Source organism: Cucumis melo, chromosome 5, assembly GCF_025177605.1.
Source record: "Cucumis melo cultivar AY chromosome 5, USDA_Cmelo_AY_1.0, whole genome shotgun sequence".
Taxonomy (NCBI): Eukaryota; Viridiplantae; Streptophyta; class Magnoliopsida; order Cucurbitales; family Cucurbitaceae; genus Cucumis; species Cucumis melo.
This window is the reverse complement of record NC_066861.1, coordinates 1,457,359-1,476,321: the sequence shown is the minus strand read 5'-3', so window position 1 is coordinate 1,476,321 and position 18,963 is coordinate 1,457,359. Positions and strand designations below refer to the sequence as shown.

The window sequence follows — 18,963 nt, the reverse complement described above, 5'->3', positions numbered from 1 at the left end:
TTTTACTAAGGACCACAAATCACATTAAAGTGATGAGATTCCCACCATAAAAGAACAAGAAATAAAATAACATTTAAAGCAATAGATTAGAATATCAAAGTGATCAAAAAAGAAAAAAAGGAAAAAAAAGGAGAGTAGACAGCCTATGGTCTTCACATTAATGAATCTAAACAGAAGCCTATATCTTTTTGCTGTTTCTAAAAATCACTTTTCATATCATGGAAACAGAATAATTAGTTTATACAAATGGAAGAAGCATAGGCTTCCTTCAAGTTCAAGAGGTATAAACTATAAAGAACCACCCAGCTCCCTAGACTTTATCTCTCAAGTACCTACCTATTCCAAGACATCTGTAGGCCAAAGTTGTTTCCACATTGAAATTTCTTCTTCGGAATAAAGCTTTCTGATTCCTCCGTAGAACCCATCAACTTCGTTGCCTTCCTCTCGATGGTCTTTTCGGTCAATGATCGCGAGTCTCCATCTCGAACCGGGGGTGTATTGATTGAACTCCAATACCACAGTGTCTGTGGACAAAATTTACGTATAAACGACTTTTAATCTTCTACATGATAATGACAAAACCAAGTTGAAGACTATGCAGGAAAAGTTTGATGATGGAAGAAATCACTAATTTGAACGATGTGTTGTCTTAAGAGGCATTCATAATCTATATCTCCACACACTTTTTCATCATTTAGGGAAGAAAATCGAACCAGGTACTATTTCAACCGTTGGTCAATATTCACAACAGAAATGATGTTCTACAAATCTTGAACTGATGGGACCTAAATGGTTTTGAAGTCATAGATTCAAACTGCAAGGCAGTGGCAACCTATTATAATATCAAACATCCTAGTAGTTCTTTAATCTCAACTATTGCCATGGGTAATTGTCCCATAAAATTGATCAGAGTTTCTTTTAAAAAAGTATCAATGAAGTTTGTCATCGCCAAAAGATAAAAAGGAATAGACCATGTCAACCAAAACATGACTCAATTGGTTAAAACATTTATTTATTTTTGACGAAAAGGTTGGGAGTTTGAATCTAAACCCACATGTTTAAACTAAAAGGCAATAAAATCAATATCTAGTGCTATATATATCCAGTTGAAAAATGTGCACCATAAAAGTAACTTCGATAATTCAGAAATTTCCCAATTGTTAAGAACAACACCGACTCAACCAATAACAGAAGGCTTGGGGAAACATTCAGTTACCTCACAGTGGTTGGCCATAAATGTTCCACTAAGACAATTCAATTGATCAGTGGTTGGACACAAGTATTCCACTCAGACAAAAGCTATAAATATGTTGGTAGAAATTATAACATACTGACAATAATGTCTAGGGGACCAATCAAATAGCATAAAAAGTTTGGTCCACATTTTAAAAATGAGATGCTTTTTGATAGGGTACTGAAACAGCGACCCAGACAAACTGGCTCTGTCTATGCCAGTACAAGTAAAGTCGACATTCATTTCATCCATGTTTCAAGTAATGCCTAATCTTCTAAACAGCATTCAGGTTTTGAGTTTTTGCAAATAGCAAGGGTCTCCAATACTTAGAACTACAAATAATTTTCTACAAATATAAAGATTCAGATAACAAATACTTCTAAGACAGGTTTCTTTTTTTTTTTTTTTTTTTTTGGGGGGGCGGGGGGGGGGGGGGGGGGGGGGGGGGGGGGGAGTTGAATATTTTAATGCTTCTCCTTGTGTTCTTCAATCCCATTTACTATGTAATTGACCTCTGTTTCTTATTACCAAATATCGAAGTTCTTTGTATTGTTCTTTTTTGTTTACGTCAAGTCTTTTTGTGGGTTTTTCTTTATGCTTTATTCTTTCATTTAGTTGGTTTCTATTTCGAGTCGAATCACATAATCAAGATTCCAGTAATTCTGAATCTGCTTTCACTTTCAAGTTCCACACATAACAAGTAACAACAATCTAAATGAATGCATAAACTAAAAGTGCTGAATAAAACTCACCACTATAATGGCAGCTGCAGTGATTAGCATCTCCATCACATGTTTCCAAGTGACCTACAACTCCATACCACCAACCTGCAGTGCACATGCCACATTTTACGACACCTTAATTACTTAATTAAATATTCAAAGCAGCACTATAAAAAGTTTACAACAATAGTCTTCCTTATTTATCTTTTCGTTTAGGGTGTTGAGGCTTCTTGATATGATCTCTGTGTGGTTACTTTTCTCATCAGCAGTTATGTAAGTATATTAATTAGGTGGCATCAGATTTTTTTTCCCCTAACTTGCGTCTTATTGTAAACATAATTCTTTTATTATAAAAAGGACTTTGAAACACATTTGACCGAGTATTTTGCTATTTTGTACTTGAATATTTTCCTTTTGCTTTCATCAAATTGTAAGACCTTGATATGCAAACAAGGAAAAAGAGATATGGTTGGACCTAGGACTCAGAACAGTTAGAAACTCTATAAGATAAGTTTAAAAGCTCCAAATAGATCAAAGCTCAAGAACTCACCGTAAGGAAAATCTTTGTTTTTTCTCCACTGTATCTCAATGTGGTCACCAGGACATAATTCGTTCAAACAGTCAGAGACATGAAGATCGTGTGGAGGAGTATCGATGGGCGGTGATCTAAGCCTCTCCCATTGCACACCATTCTCGATTGCGATTGCTCGCCTACCATGTGGAGGATACCTGTAACAAACAATTCATTCACATAACTGAATGAGAGATTTACGAATACAGACTACCATGATGAAAACAAGTAAAGGGAAGATAGTAACAACTAACAGTACCAACACTCTATTTACTCAACTGAATGAAAATTCTGTATATGCTACTGAAGTAATGAAAATAAGCAAAGGAAAGCATGGTAACAGCACAATACTAGTGCCATCGAGTTAGACAAGGGCAGTTCACTTAATCACCTTGCTTGGAAGGTGTCCGTGCGGAGATCATAGCACAGCTCCGCATCATAACAAGACAACATGAAACCAACATGGCCATTCTGCACAATTGAATACTTCAGATGTCAGATAAAATAATTTTGAAAAACAAGCCCAATATACTGTTTTTAACTGTATAGTATTCAGATCATGAAAGGGAGAAATCTGAATACATAAAAGAGAAGCTAGTTTACAAATGGAAGCATAAGACCACGAATTGTTTACCTCGCGGTTATAGACCTGAGCCGGGAACCAAAATCTGCCAGTCTCAAGGGCAAGATACCAAGCCATGATGGAATCGACTGGTAGAAAATTCCGTGGCGTGTTGTTATTGTCATTAACCTTTGATCTAATCCATGAAAGAGACCAACCAAAAGAAAAAAGTCTAATTAAGCTCTTCTGTTTGTTCTGCTTGAGGTTACTCTCACCCGCTCTAGAAGCAAGATGCCATTGCCACTCTCTGTAAGCAGCTTGACCAATAACTTTACCCCATTTTCTCTTCATGTGCTTCTCCCAGAGATGGTCACTTATACATCTCTCTCTCAATGAACTACAAACACCCGCCATACTACAAAGAGCATCAGGTGGAAGTTTCTCTAGAATGCATTCTAAGGCCAATTCTGGCAAGTCCAACACCGACATCTCAGCACTTTCCTCAACATTCTCTACTTTTGAAAGATATTTCTTCTTGAAGGACATCTTGGATGAAATACAAAAAGTATAAGTACAAAGACTATTCTTGATCACCTTGTAGATAGGAAAGAGTGATAATTCTTTCCAGAACCAGTGGGACAAGAACCTCATCTCACCTGCCCATAGTGGGAGAGGTTTGAGAGAGAGGGACTTTAAAAAGAGAATGAAGGAAATACATGTGAGGAAGAAACAAAGAAGCATCACAAAAGATGTATTATCTTATGGATAAAAAAATGGATTTAGCAATAAAAGATAGGAGAAAGGATCAATGAAGGAACCAATTGAGGAAATACAAATGGTTAATAAAGGGAATAATACAGAAAGAAAATCCCTTTTACTTCTATCTCCTATATCATTAAGAAAGAGAAAAAAAAAAGTAAGTTATGGAAACCTTAGGCACCTTTCAAATGTGGGTTTTAATTGGTTGAAAGAAGCCCACCAACCCCAACGGTGGGCCTCCTCGTCAAAGCTTCGAACAGAGCAAACTAGAAATGCCTTAAGCCACCTCAAAAGACAAACTTTGGTGGGGAAATTTGGCTTAATCAATCCAGGAACCAAAAGCGAGTTAGTACAGCTTCTTCAGCTCTCAATCTTTCTTCCTTTAAAGCATTCAATCGTACAGAAGCCAAAACCAAGCTGTCATTCAAATAAAAATCAGGGGAGATGAGTTAAATAGGTTCTATTGGATGAACCCACGATTGAAGCTTGTCGATTGGGTGGGGCAGTCTCAAATCTATTGTGGTTTTCTGACACCTGGAATCCCAAAAAAATTAAGGATAATGAATCTAAAGAGTCTAGATGCAATGACCCATATCTCCAAAATCTCTGATTTTGTTTCTTAATAAAGATTTAAACCAAAGGAATAAGGTGGAAAAACAGATCGGGGTTGTTGAGATATATAAGAAGCCACAATTAGGTGCACCCAACACCTTAAAATTGTAAGAAATTTAGAAATGACACAAGAGACAGGGACAGGGAGAGATCTTGGATTAGTGGCAAAGAAGAAGAAGAGATAAAAGAAAGAGATGGGATTTGAGGATGATGATGAAAATGATGAAGAATTTGGGGTCCTTCCTTCTCACCTCGAAAAGATGTCGTCTTCTTCAATAAAGGACCATCAAATCCTTCACCACCACCCACAGAGCCCTCAATCCCCCTCAATCCTTCTCTTGGGCAAATAATCAAACAGGTTGTGTGCAAAAACAAAAGAAGAAGAAACCCAAGTATTTAATAGGCTGTCAAGGCTGGAAGAAGAAGGAGAAATAGATTTTTGGAGGGTATTATTGTGTGGTTATCAATCAAACGAAGTCTTAAAATCTTAAAACCTTAAAAACTCAATTATTAAAATCTTCTCTCTCTCTCTCTCTCTCTCTCTTTCTTTACGCTCTCTTTCCAAGATTCCATCTCTTTCTAACAACTTGGGAGCAAATTCCGTTTAACCAGAAAGTTTTAAATGAAGCAAAGGAGATCGTTGATTAAAGGAGGTGATGGTAGGAGTCAGCATGATGCATCTAAAAACCGAACCAACCGACTAAAATTGATCGAATAGAACTGTATTCAGACGTTGATTCATCAAAAAGCCAAATCGACAATACTTTTAAATATTTCAAAAGACTCTAACCGATCTAAACCGTCCAAACGATTAACCAATGGTCAATTTGTACTTTTTTTTCGATTTTAATATCTACTAAATCGAACATAGTCGATTGAACGATAGTTTGGTCAAAAACCAACCCAAACTGACCCATTTTCATACTTAGACGATGGACATAGATAAACTCTTCAATTTAACATTAAAAGATCCAATTAAATTCTCAATACAATCGAGTTAAATAACAAAATATTGAAAGTATTTACAAAATATAGCAAAAAAAGGATTACGGACCTTAAAATTGAATAGATTTTACAATATTTTGTAAATAATTTAATTTTTTATATATATATATTTGGATTTGCCCATTTACTGTGTTTCATGTATGAAATCCTAAAACTAACAAGAATGCTTCAAATTTAGGAGTATTGATGATTTTTTTTTAAGAAATTACTTGGTAAACAAATTACTTTTAATAAAAGTTAATACACTTTAAAATCTGAGAAAATTTTATTTCTGGTTCTTAGACTTTAAGATTTTAAATAGCCACACTCCCCTATCTAATAGTTAAATTGATTACAATTAAAATAATTTTTACCAATTTTTCAACTATATTAAATATTTAATAAACATAGTAGAATAATATAATCTACACGGTAGATTGTATAGACTAATATCGCTAATTTGAGTTTGCATCAGTATGTTCTAGAGGATAAGAGGTTCGAATCCAAATCTCATAAACTAGTGTTGCTAACAAAGCTATAAAATTAGCTATTTTTTAAATGTTACAGATTTGCCTCTTCTATCTTTCATCTTTTCCTCCTCGATTTGTAAGACGACTCTTTATTTTTCAATCGTCATTCTTCTCCCTACCATCTTTTCTTCTACATATATCGTTTAACCAAATCTACCGAGTATTAAATAAAAAATAGTTTAGGCTTACGATTGATGGTTTAGTATTTTAGTGGATCTATAGATTTTTTTTTCGTTTTTAAAATTGTTTGGTATAAATATTTTAACTTATATTTTCTAAAAGAACCCTATTATTTTCATAATTTAGGCTCAAAAGCCAATGCCTTTCTTTCTTTCGTAGCACAATTTCCAAGATTGAATCTCTTTCTAACGCAACATTTTCGATTCCGTGATGTTATTGGATGCTATGAGGTTTTGGGCTATTTCCGCCTACCTTCTATACTTATTGCAATCTTTCTTCCATTGTCCAATTATCTCTTGACACGTCACATGAGGTTAGTACACCTCAGCAGCCCCATCCTTTTAGATTTCTGGATTAATAACTTAATGCCTAACCTAATTTTCTCCTTTTTGTTCTATTAATATTGATTTGGGGACTTAGTCTGTTTGGTTTTCTCTATTTCTTATTTTGGTAACAAATATGTAATAGGGTTATTCGTCTTATAGTCGTGTTGGTTTTTGCTTTTCTTTAATTTTTTTTTTGTTTGGAGATGTTCGATGTAGTTGGATTTTCGACTTCTTAAGTTGAATTAAAGATCGAAAATATTTTAAGTTGTTTTATAGTTTATTTTGAAAAGATATTTGGTTTGAAATTAGTTAAATAATTCAAGAAAACGAGGGTTTCAATTATTGTTTTCTTATAAAAACTAAGATGATTTTTAGTTACTTTTAAAGATTATAGGTTTAACAACAGGAGTCTTTACAAAAATATAAAAAAGCATTTACACTAAATGATTTTTTTCAATTCCAAACCTAAATGATTTTTTTTCAAAATTTTTTATACACAATTTAGTTTTGGTTAAGCTAATTTAAATGTCTTAACTAATTTTGTCAAGATTACCATCAGATTTGGTTATCTAAAAAGACGATAGAAATAAATAAATTTGGTTACCCCAATCACCAAATAGATTTGGTGATCTAGGTAACTATACTTTAAAGCATAAATAGATTTAAATAAATAGATTTGGTTACCTAGATCACCAAATCTAAAAATGGAAGGAAAAAAAAATGGAAAGACAAATCTGAAATATTTAAAAATAGATAACTGATATAGTTTTAAATTTCCTAATTTTGTATTTGAATGTTTTTTTTTTTTTTTTTTGACAATTTTCCTAAAAAGGAGTTTAAAGATATTGTTTGTTTCTTATTTTATTTAAAAAAAATACAATAATACACGTGCATAATTTGGGACTACACTTTTATTCGAAAGATTATATATATAGTATGTGCAATGATCTTATCAAATCATATAATATTCGTCACAAGCATGCATAACCATAATGATATTGATAATGCATATTTGTTAAATCAAGAAAAGATTGAGATAAAATATTTAATAATTTACATTAATTTATAATTTCAATATTATTTTTAAATATAACAAAATATTGTTTTCTATCTACGATTAGATTGTTGTGATATTTTATTGTATTTATAAATATATTTAGAAGTTTTATTATTTAATATATATTTTTTTTAATTTTAATATCCAAATGGTATACTCTAAGATTTAGAATTAATTCATTTAATTGACAATTTACTTTAGTTTAAAACTTTGCTCTCTTTAAATATACTTTAGTTTTTGTAGTTTTTTTAGTAAGATAATTGTAACGATGAGGATCGCACTTTGAATATCAAATGAACAAGTCATATACCAACTTGCAAAACTTTTATTTTCCTTGTTTAAATGAATGGAAGATCAAATCTTTTGATCTCGATTGAACAATTATATTTATTCATTGTGTATTATTTCAGTGAACAAATTTTAATGATGGGTTTAATAGTCTTTATCATTTATGAATTTTCAAACAAACACAATTTTTGGCTGCTAGATGTAACAAATATATATATATATAATTAAATTGGACAAATTCAACCAAAGTTGTTAGAGATAAAAATCTAATTAAGATGATATTACAATTTTTTTCCCGTTGAAACAATAAGAAACTACAAGGAAGCTATATAATTTGTAATTTTCATTTTCTTTTTCAATAATCTATGATAAAAGAATTATTTACAATCGAAATCGAGCAAATTATTTACGTTTGTGATTCAAGCTCGCTACAATAAAAACCTATTAATAAAATTTTGTTACGATAGTATACCAATTTTTATTAGGTTGATTTAATAAACATGACCTTAATCGCGATGATTTGATGATATACTTGTAAAATGATGTGATGTAATCTTCATTTTCACTCGAATAAAATTGTGGTCCAATGATTAAAATAATATTATGAATTTACTTCACCACAAAATGTACAATAACATTAAATTAAATTGTGGGACAAAACAGTGACAGATTGGAATTAGTGGCCAATTTTTAGTTATAGATAAAATATTCTATGTGTTAAAAAAATGTGGGAAAGAAAAAGAATATGGAAAATAATAATAATAATAATAATAATAATAATAAGCCCTACATTTGATTAATTAGCAATATCCATCTATTGATATGACCAATCATTCATAATACATCCATATATGTTACCATCATATTTAATAATATTTAACATAAATTATCTTAAATCTTATTTTACATTTTTGAAATATAAAAAACATTGGACATTGGACATTGGACATGATTATCTCATTTTTGCTTATTAAATGTAAGAGATTCTTGTTTTTGCTTCTCAAAAAACATATTTGAAGAGTATCAAATGATGATGGATTTGAAGACCTTTCTCTAACATACAATGGGGGCAATGATTGAGATATCGTGTCCAATTTGTTCGTTATACTGAGATTAACATTTTTTTAAGGTAAGTTTAGTTCAACGGTAATTGGTATAATTGCTTTTCAGAGGTTGAAGGTTCGATTTAAACTTTTGAGAAAATATTATTTAAAATAAATATATCTGAAAACATTTAAGATTTTTTTTTTTTTTTTTGTCTTTTTAGTCTTCAAAAGATATGTGAGAAACGTGGACAATATCTCAGAATAAAAATGACACAAGACGATTGGACATGTTTTAAGAGTTAATATTTAGTTTAATTAACGACCAAAATGTGTCTCTTTCATTCTTAAAGTATAGGAAAAAGGTAAATGAAAATATATAATGTTTTCTAAGTCTAAAGTAAAAATAAATAAGTTCATTTGGAATACATATTTAATTAATTAATTTTTAAAAAAATATTGGAACGTTTGACAATCTTACTAAATAGCTTTTGAGCTATATTTTAAACCATTTTAACGATAACAGTTTAAATAAAATTAGTTTTTCAAAACATTTTTTATTTGGTCAATCCAAAAGAACTCTAAATAAATTAGGAATTTTAAGTTAGAGAAATTATTTTAAATAACAAAACATCTAAAAAAAATATTTACAAAATATCACAATAATCAATATGTGATAGACCATTATAAACTACTACATGAGTCTATCATGATATAAATAGGTACAAATAATAAACTATCTTGGTTTCTCGCGATCCATCGCTTTGTTATATATCGTACTAAATCGACCGCCGTTTTTTGTAGCCACCACGTTTTAAAAATTATATTATAATTGTGGATAGTCAATTTTTCATACACATCCCAACACAAGAAATCTACCCGATTATACAATAAATTTACATTTAATATGCTTTAATTAACAACACGTGTATTCTCTTCATTTTCCCTCCTTTTAATGTATGGCTAATTAATTCAAGGCTATAAGAACTATTCTATAACTATAAATATAGCATTAATTTCACAAGAGAGATTAAAAAAAAAAATTGTCGATCATTTGACAAAATATTTACCCTCCCTAGAAAAATCAAATATAATGATTTCTATCTTTTAGTGGTTTTGTTTTATAAAATGTAAATAGTTTGTCGACTTTTTTTTTATTTTTGAAAAAATCCTTAGAAAATAGTTATATATAGTGTTGATTTCCATTACAATGAAATTAATCAAAATATAACAAAATTTTATAATATAGAAATCAATAGATATCGACGAATTTAGAATAAACCCAATCTCCCAACTTTATGCTCTTTCTATATATATATATATATATATATATATATATATATAACTGAAATAATTTCAATATTAGAAGCTAGTTCAGTGATAAAGCAATCAAATTGTTTTTATTCAACTATGAAGCCCCATTAACAAATTTTGGAATCCATCACTAGCAATAGTTTATTGATATCTATCACTTTTTATTATTAATAGATTCTGAAATTTGATTATATCTATAAATATTTTCAACATGTTACCTTTGAAAATAATTTTCGTATATATTTTGTGTTAAAAAGAAATTATATATATTCCACATAGGGGGAAATTATATTAAAAAAACATAATAAATTTTTTTAATTTCTTAAAAAATAAATAATAAAAAAGTTAGATTATAATTTTTTTTTTATTGAAATGTTGTCATAAAACAACCAATTATGTCACATTTTTTTCACCAAGTCATCTATTCATTTTCTTCATAGTCATCTAATTATTTTATTTTATCTTCGTCCTTTGTAGAATAAAGAAAAATAGGATTCGAAAGTGAAAGGTAAGAAACCAAACGCAATCACCCTAAGAAAGAGGAATGGAATTAGATGAGGTATAGACAGATATGATAATAATAATAATAAAAAAAAAAAAAAAAGTTTTTCCAAGAGTCCAATCAAGATGCTTGCTTGGTTGAAGGAATGATGGTGGTGGCTAAGGTGAAGATCCCTTTGATATACAAATTGGCCTCTAAGATTGGCACACCTTTCAAAAGCATTTCTTATTGCTTTTTATATATATATTCTTTCTTCCCAAATAAAAGAGATAGAAAGAAAAGAAAACCCAACTAACCCACCAGAAATTTGAGCAGCCATAGAAAACTGAGGTGGTGGGCCCATCTTAATATGATTTCTTTCTTCTTCTTTTTTTTTTTTTTTAATTCAAATATTAAATAAGTTCTTTCTTTTTTATATATATATAATATAAATTTAGTCTACCATTGAATAATGGGTTTTTTTAAAAAAAAATCTTTTTCATATGATCTCTATTTGAATGGAAGTACATGTATGATATGGATGATGATCATTTGTATTTTGTACTTTTTCTTTGCATATGTGGTCATGGATGGTGTGTGAGCCTTTTTCATTTCATTTTTATATTGCTAATTAACAATATAAAGCCTTCTCCAAGATGTATGAATATATATATATATATATATATATATATATATATATATATATATATGTATGTATGTATATATATATGTATGTATATATATGTATGTATGAATGTATATGTAGATAGTTGTTTGACTGGATGGAAATTTATTTACATAATAGTATGTTAGAACTAATTTGAGTATTTTTTTTATACAGAGGAAAATGTTATTTTCCTAAAAAGAAATGACTTTTTTAATCGTCATGTTTCGAAGAAGAGTACGTGTGTTAAATTACTAAATTCAAATATAATAATTTAGTCTTCGATTTTTTTTTAATAATAGGTGTGTTTAGTATTTTTAAGTTTTTAGAAGGTATATTTTTAGTCTTTAAATTTAAAGATGTGTTTTGAAATGTTGATTTATTGTTATTATTTTAACCAATCATACGAGACGATACTACGTTAGAAAAATCACTTTTTTATTTTTTTTAAAAAATCTCTTCCATATAATTTTTTATCATACAATTGTTCTAGTTTTTTCTTCTGAAAATACCTTCAAAACCTTGTTATTCTTAAAAATGCATGTACAAAAGAAAAAAAATATGTTTTGAAAATACGACAACGAAAGGGTTTTTTTTTAAAAAAATAATAACAATGAAAACAAACTATTTACGCAAAAAAAAAATCATTAAAAGACAAAAATCTATTACACTTGATGTAAATATCTTATCCATTTTTTCTATTTTTGAAAATTTCTCAGGATTGAAATGCATATTTGTTCAAAAGCTAAGTACTAAAAGGTTACGTTTTTAAAACTTAAGAACTAGACACGTATAGTATTCAAAACTTGACAACAAAAACGGAAATTTGATAAACTATTATTATATATTATAAATTCTCTCTCCATGGATTATGGAGAGAAGATTTTTTTTTTCTTTGAAAAAAGAAAGATATAGAACATTGAGAATGATATATAATGGATGATGGAGGAAAGAAGAGGGAGTTGGCAGATTTTGTTTGGGTTGTGATTTGCTTTGGGATGGTCACATACCCATTCACTTCCTTTCCAATGCCTTTGTCTCCTAAAGTTTAAGCATCACTTCTATCATTGCCATCAACCTTTTTTTCCCTCTATCTTTATTTATTTATATATAGAGAGAGAATTTTGGGATATTAACTTCCATTTCAACTCTCAATTATTACACGATAAAGATAATTCCCTTTTTCTTTATGCTATGAAGTGGAGGCTACAAAAATGTCTAAATCAATTGAATTATACTTAGATTTGAGGGTTTGTGTTGTGATACAAACCTTACATTATGAAAGGAAGCAACTTTCAAGAATCAACCGACAATCTCATATATTATGCACCTAAAACTTGCTCAATGTGCTATGAATACACGTTAAAGTAGCTACTCCCCTTCGTCTTCAAAATAAATTTTAAAATAATTCAAGTATGAAAAATGATATGGAAATATCAAACCAGTCAACGTGAACATAATTCAATTGATATGCCGATAAAGAGGTTTGCAATTTGAGTCTCCATGTGGAAGAGATTGAACTAGAAAATTGGGTCCGGCCGAATTAGTGCATTTCCTAACTCAAGTTTGGGCCCAAAATAGAACAAAAAAATGGGCCTTGCTGGTCCAACAAATCTCCTCGAATACTCGAATATAAATAATCAAAACTCAAATGGTTACAATACAACTACATGAATTTTCACAATAGAGATGAACTGAACACAATTTTCTTTTCTTTCCTTTTCTGTATGTTCTTTCTTTTCTTTTCTTTTCTTTCTCTCAACATAGATAGATCGAACAAAATTTCATCCAAGCTATTTGGAACTTGGACTTTAAAAGCAAAAATCTCAGCAACTCTAAAAGAATTTATATTAATATCCTTACCGAAGATTGAATGGCAGATAATTCTTCTTCCCCAACTTTCTTCCATATTCCACCTATCAACAAACGCCCTTCAATACCTTCAGGTGACTCAACATCTTCGGTCTCGAACTGAGATTTATCATTTGTTTCCTTCATTTTCTTGACAATGGAGCTATCAAGATGCTGAATGTCAGAACTGGCTTCCCTCTTGTGACTAGAGTTGTTGAGTGCACGGTTCTCTTTGCTTCTCGGCTCTTCTGAAGCTGGTTCGTTCTCGGGATTGAGATCAAGAACGGAAAGCCGACCAGAACAGCCAATTGAACGAGGCAACATACCAATTGGACATGGAGTCCATGAACTTACCACAGTCCATCTACTGGAACCTCCAACATTACCGTCTACTGGATTTGATGCCAAGTTGTTCTTTCTTTTGCGGAGTTTAATCATCTCCAGTTTCCGACTTGCTTCACGGAGCGACTCCGCCTGATTAAAACTGTTCTCAGATGCGGTTTGGTTGGGATTTTCTCCATCTGGGATAGGTGAAATCGGTACATTCACAAAGGATAGCTTGTTCAGTTTCTTCACTAGAGAATCGTCATCCAATAACTGTGCAAGATCGGTGGCTGAATCCAGAAGCCGCTTGTTCCAAGGAGCTGATACCAGAAGGCATTTACGAAGCAACTCCATGAGAATACCTTTCGGAATGTGTTTCCCAGAAAAGACTTCTCCCTTGCGCTTAAGTTTTATTCCATTAAGTTTGTCAACGAGCCATGCAAACAAAGAGGAAAGTTGTACCACTTGACAGCTTTCCACTTTGTGGTCTGAGGGCATGAAGTACTGACTTTCTGAAAGAACAAAAAAAAGCAAATAAGAAAACCATGCTCACACGAAAAGAGCAGCATGAAGAGTGCGGGAAGAAACAAACTTGTTAGCAAACCGGCATCATTAATCAAACTAAATCAAAATATAAGGACACATAGAATCAATAGACAATAAAAGGAAGTGAATAGTTCCCAATAAAAATATGTTATACGTGTAGTTCTATAATTGTCCAAAAGCTATCTCCCAGAAGTAATGTTATAACGGTCACTGGCCAAGTATATGCCTCGAGGCTCAGAAAGTTAGAAAAGGACAAGGCTGTTAAGTCTAAAGTTGAAATTTAATCATACCATATTCCAAGGCTACTTGAGTCTTAATCTTCTCAAGAACTGCCTCAAGCAGATCTAAAAGCAATTCTGGTTCCTTATTTGAGATCTTAGCAACCGTAAGCTTCCAACCATCCAATACAGAGCTGCTAGATTTTTTGGAATTTTTGGGAAACGCCAAGTCTGACGACCTCATTGCCTTTAGCAAGAATTCCAACAATACAGATACAAATTCTGAAGAGAAAGTAGAATATAACTGAATGAGAACCTTCATTATCTTGCCAGTCTTTGTCTTCAAACCTGAAAAGGTACCAGGAAGGTATCTATTAGTATTACATTTTATCAGCTAAATCTAAAGATCTATTGGTTAGAATCGACAGTGAGGAAGAATAGTAAAACAGCTTTTAATTATTTGTACAGAGACATTGAGATTAAGAGAAAAACTCGAATGACAAACTATAGATCGCCTATTAGTCATGTAACACTAAAGACTTTAATAGGTGATCGAATTACAAAGGAAAATTTTTGGACATTTAGTACCAATGGTTATGTGCTCTGTTTGGTTGCAGGGGAGGATATTCCTGATTTCCTCTTTTTCCATTACTCCTCCAAGATAAGGACTTGGGAGGTTAAGGTTCGATGTTTGGGTGCATTTTATTTGAATGCCAAAAAGAATAAATACAACCGGCGTCCTTTGTGTGACAAATTGAGAAAAGGAAAGCAAGAGTGTTATGGGTCAACATGGTCAAAAGCTTTGCTTGGGTCTATAATTAGAAAGGAATCGAAGTGTTCTCAAGAAAGCAAGAGAGCTACACACAGAAGGTAAGGTGAGGGTTCTTGGTTTGATTATTAAAGCACTGTCTGATTAAACTTTTAATTTGCACTTATTCAGTGAAAACTCCTTATTCATTTCAACAAGGAAAAAAAGGGCCTAGCAAATAACCTTATTCTAACAAATTGAAAACCAAAAGACCATGTTAGAAAGCAGGACTAAAAAAGTCCGTGTTCTAAAATCTCTCGATCTTGTCCATTATGTTGGATGCATAATACTAATTTTGCCTTCTTTGAATGACCTGTCTGATCTCAAGATCTTCCATTTAAGATAAAATTAATGCCTCCACAAGTTAGTTATTACAAGACAGCTTCACAAAATAACAAAAAAGTTTAAAGGATATATAAAATGTGGTCATGAGAAAGGGAGAAATTAAATACATACGCTTTGGCTTGACCAGGGCAGATTCCAGCTGAGGATTTTGCTTCACTTCTAAATTGAAAGCCAAAACACGAAGTTTGGATTTGATTTCCTTTCTAATGGAAGTACTTATATCACCTTGAAACGGTATAGCTTTCTCCTGAGGTTCCCAATAGTAAGATTTCAACCAACAAAGCGCCTGAAATCACCAAACTCAAGAAGGTTTCAGTTTACCTCCCAACTCAGTTAATCTAATGATATTTAAAATACTTCTACGGGGAAGTGATGTGTTCAAGGACAAAATGCTGTAAACGAATATGTAAACGATACAATAGACAAGTGATGAAAATTCGCAAATGATTTGGTATTCCACTTTTCAAATGATGTCAAATGAAACAATCTTAAACAGAAACAAATCACTATAAAGAAAAGGCGCTAATGAAGTTAAAAACTATCAAATGGTGAAACAGCAAGAATTTGAGAGTTCATACTTCATAGTCATACCTTGGCTGAGGCATGGCGAACCACCTGAAGAGCTGGAAGTTCACGATGAGAGCCCTCTATAACCAATGCCAAGAGAAACGTGAAAATAATTACAATCAGTCAATGTAAGATAACCCAGCAGTGAGAACAAATGTACAATAAACCAGAACATTAAATCGCTCAATTATAGTAAGCTCCAATACTATTAAAAGAAAGAAAGAAAGAAAAATAATCTTAATGCAATATGTACTTCGGGGTGATAAATCTTGCACACTACAGAAAAAGTTCATAAAACTAGAAAAAAGAAAACGATAGCATACAAAATGATGTTTGATGATACTCACCATGACGAATATCAATCAGTAAACGGGGTAAACCAATAGCATCAGCTGCCACGGCAATTGAAACTTCTGTTTTCTTACGTGTCTTCTCAACAACACCATTTACAAGCCTTCAAATCAAGAATATAGTGAGCACTCTTCGGAAGAAGTTAACTTCTATTACATAATCTTGTTTAAAGTCAATACAAAGGTCCACATAACAGCTAGCTGGCTCTATCTCATCTTTAATCAGTAAAATAACGAAGCATGTAGAATGAGTATTTCCAGGCTATAAAACATCTTACCTCAAATTTGTACAGTTAATGCAAATAGGTTAACGTGGAAGGCATATTCCAATATTCTAATTAACCCTTTTTCTATATGGAAACCCTGGGCTCAAGTATTCAGTTCTATCCCAGAAACTAACATAAATGAACATGGCCATTGACATTCTAGGAAATGGGAACTTTAGACCAACAAATATACTTCAGTATTTCTTTCAAAAAGAACGGCAAGACTACTCTGTGGGTACGTAATTCCAAAAAAAAAAAAAAAAAAAAAAAAAAAGGAGTAGTTTCACCATATGATAACCCCTCTTAATAATCATACTTAGAAGGTTAGAATAACAAGTAACAAAGTCAAGAAAGCTTTGCATGGTACTTTACCATAAAAGAAAAAAGAAATATACCTCATAATGGCCATGCAATATAACATGGCTAGTGCTTCCTCTGAAAGTGAAACAATATTTAATTGGTTCTCTGTACCACGAACTGAAGCATCAATTGATTGGTTCTTTCTGCAATGAATGAATAAATGAAAATATTGAAAATAAAGGGTTTTTCTTTCACAAGAAAATATTGAACATAAAAAACACACTATATAATCTTAAAGGATATTTGTACTCAAACACATGGCAGCATTAATATTAATGACAGATGCAATAGAAGTAAATAGTCAATGCGCAGTTTGATTGTTTGCGATCTTTAAGATAACCAACCATTTGATAGATTATAGATCTCTTGAAGTTCAAATTCTCGTAATTTCTAATCTCAGAGTGCATGCTTCTACTTTCTTTCTTTTTTTTTTAACATGGCATGGAAGAATTAGGGAAAAAATTGCTGGAGCAGGAAAATACAGCGAATATTACCATGAAATAAGATAGTAAGGACTGGAAATTGAAGCTTACATGAAGTAAGGATCCTTTTGTTGGATTTCGATAATGGATGCCGTAACTTCAACGACAACTGGAAGACATCCTCTGCTTCTCCATGTTGATATCTGAATTCAAAATCACAAAACGTAAGCAAAAAGGCAGAAAATAAGCAATTTGAATCCAGACAACAACAACAAAAAAAGAAATGGATAGAAAGTTCTGAGGCAAGGAAACTATGGTACATTGCATTGTGGAGAGTCCAAGGTGCTCAAAGTTGATCACAACAGTTCATCATAGTGGAATTTATAGTTACAGGTCCCAATGCAACTTCGAAAGTTAGCACAACGGAGCATAAACATGCGGCAGAGATAAGTAAGCTTACTCTGCTCAGAGCGGCCGCGACGGAGTCTGGAGAGTCAGAGAAGAGTGACTGACTAACGAAAAGCCATTCGTTCCAAGTTGACCAGGGTACCAATTTGCGGCTGTATGTCGACAAGTTCTCTTCTTCATTCTCTCCCAGCACTTCTTCAAATCCTAACAGCGAATCCATCGAAACCTGCAGCTAAAGAACTTAGTATTTTCACGTAAAAGCATGGCGCATAGAACAGTAGAAAGAAGGTGCAGTGAGACCATGTAACGACCCGATACCAACTACCTACAGACGTTTGCTAATGAGATTTGAAAATCCTTGAGAACAAAAAAAATCCAAATGAACTAAAATTACTGCTGAAACTTAATTCAATGGTTATTAGTCTAACCACGAGATAATCAAGAGGGTTCCCGACTAGTTCCCGACTAGTTCTTACCCCGAATTCGCCGTTAAATCTTGTTGGATCAGTCCGAAGTTATCTACAGAAGAATTCAAAATGTGGAGCTCGATTTTTCGGTGCTGGAGGATGTTGCTCCGTCGGGCGCCGTGGGTCTCCGTCTGCAAGGGTGTAAAAGAGCAGCCAGTCGCTACTGTAGAAGAGCAGCAAACAGTCGTCAATAGTGTAGATGCGGCACGGGTCGCTGGTCGGAGTCGCACTGATGACTGCTGGCGGCGGAGGGTATGGAGGGTCTATGGAGAATCGCCGGAGTTGAAGAAGAAACACAGGCGGCTGTAAACTTGACGCGGGGGAATGTAAAGAATGAAAAGAAAGAGGGAAACCAAGAGAGTTTCTTTCTATTTTTTATTTATGAAAAATACTTAGGGATGCATCTCGACGAGACTTATATGTATCCACGAAATTGGCCGATTGTATGTGTCAATGTTTTCTTGATTAAAGTATAACACATAGTTCTCCAAAATATTTGTAAAATATACTAAAATTCTCAAATTTTAATCCTTATATATGATATATGTATAGCAAGTCTATTGGTGACATATGTATGTAGAAAACTATTTATTATATTTTGTAAATATTTGAATTTACTTTTTTATTTTCTAAAGTAATACTTCTTGTTTCAAGTAACATATCATAAATTCAAAAATAAAAACGAACGAGAGTTACAATTCTCA

General features: G+C 32.0%; 2 protein-coding genes across 4 annotated transcripts; both read right to left on the bottom strand.

Annotated features, from left to right (window-relative positions):
• Positions 1-185: 185 nt before the first annotated feature.
• On the bottom strand, positions 186-5,029 carry LOC103491462 (F-box protein At2g32560). The gene is made up of 5 exons (XM_008451419.3): positions 3,162-5,029; positions 2,919-2,998; positions 2,507-2,685; positions 1,987-2,061; positions 186-524 (listed from the first exon to the last, which is right to left on the bottom strand). Exons 1-5 carry the CDS (start codon positions 3,828-3,830, stop codon positions 337-339), a joined length of 1,191 nt encoding a protein of 396 aa, XP_008449641.2. The 5' UTR covers positions 3,831-5,029; the 3' UTR covers positions 186-336.
• A 7,749-nt stretch (positions 5,030-12,778) lies between these two features.
• LOC103491463 (pre-rRNA-processing protein las1) lies at positions 12,779-18,653 on the bottom strand. 3 transcript variants are annotated; one of them, XM_051085117.1, is made up of 9 exons: positions 18,269-18,653; positions 17,845-18,024; positions 17,496-17,587; positions 16,998-17,105; positions 16,334-16,440; positions 16,011-16,066; positions 15,531-15,705; positions 14,339-14,614; positions 12,779-14,014 (listed from the first exon to the last, which is right to left on the bottom strand). In XM_051085117.1, exons 2-9 carry the CDS (start codon positions 18,010-18,012, stop codon positions 13,173-13,175), a joined length of 1,824 nt encoding a protein of 607 aa, XP_050941074.1. In that variant the 5' UTR covers positions 18,013-18,024; positions 18,269-18,653; the 3' UTR covers positions 12,779-13,172. The 3 variants fall into 3 exon arrangements, with proteins under 3 accessions (XP_050941074.1, XP_008449642.2, XP_050941075.1); XM_008451420.3 differs by having other exon boundaries at positions 17,845-18,018; XM_051085118.1 differs by lacking the exon at positions 18,269-18,653 and having other exon boundaries at positions 17,705-17,852.
• Between the last annotated feature and the right edge of the window lie 310 nt (positions 18,654-18,963).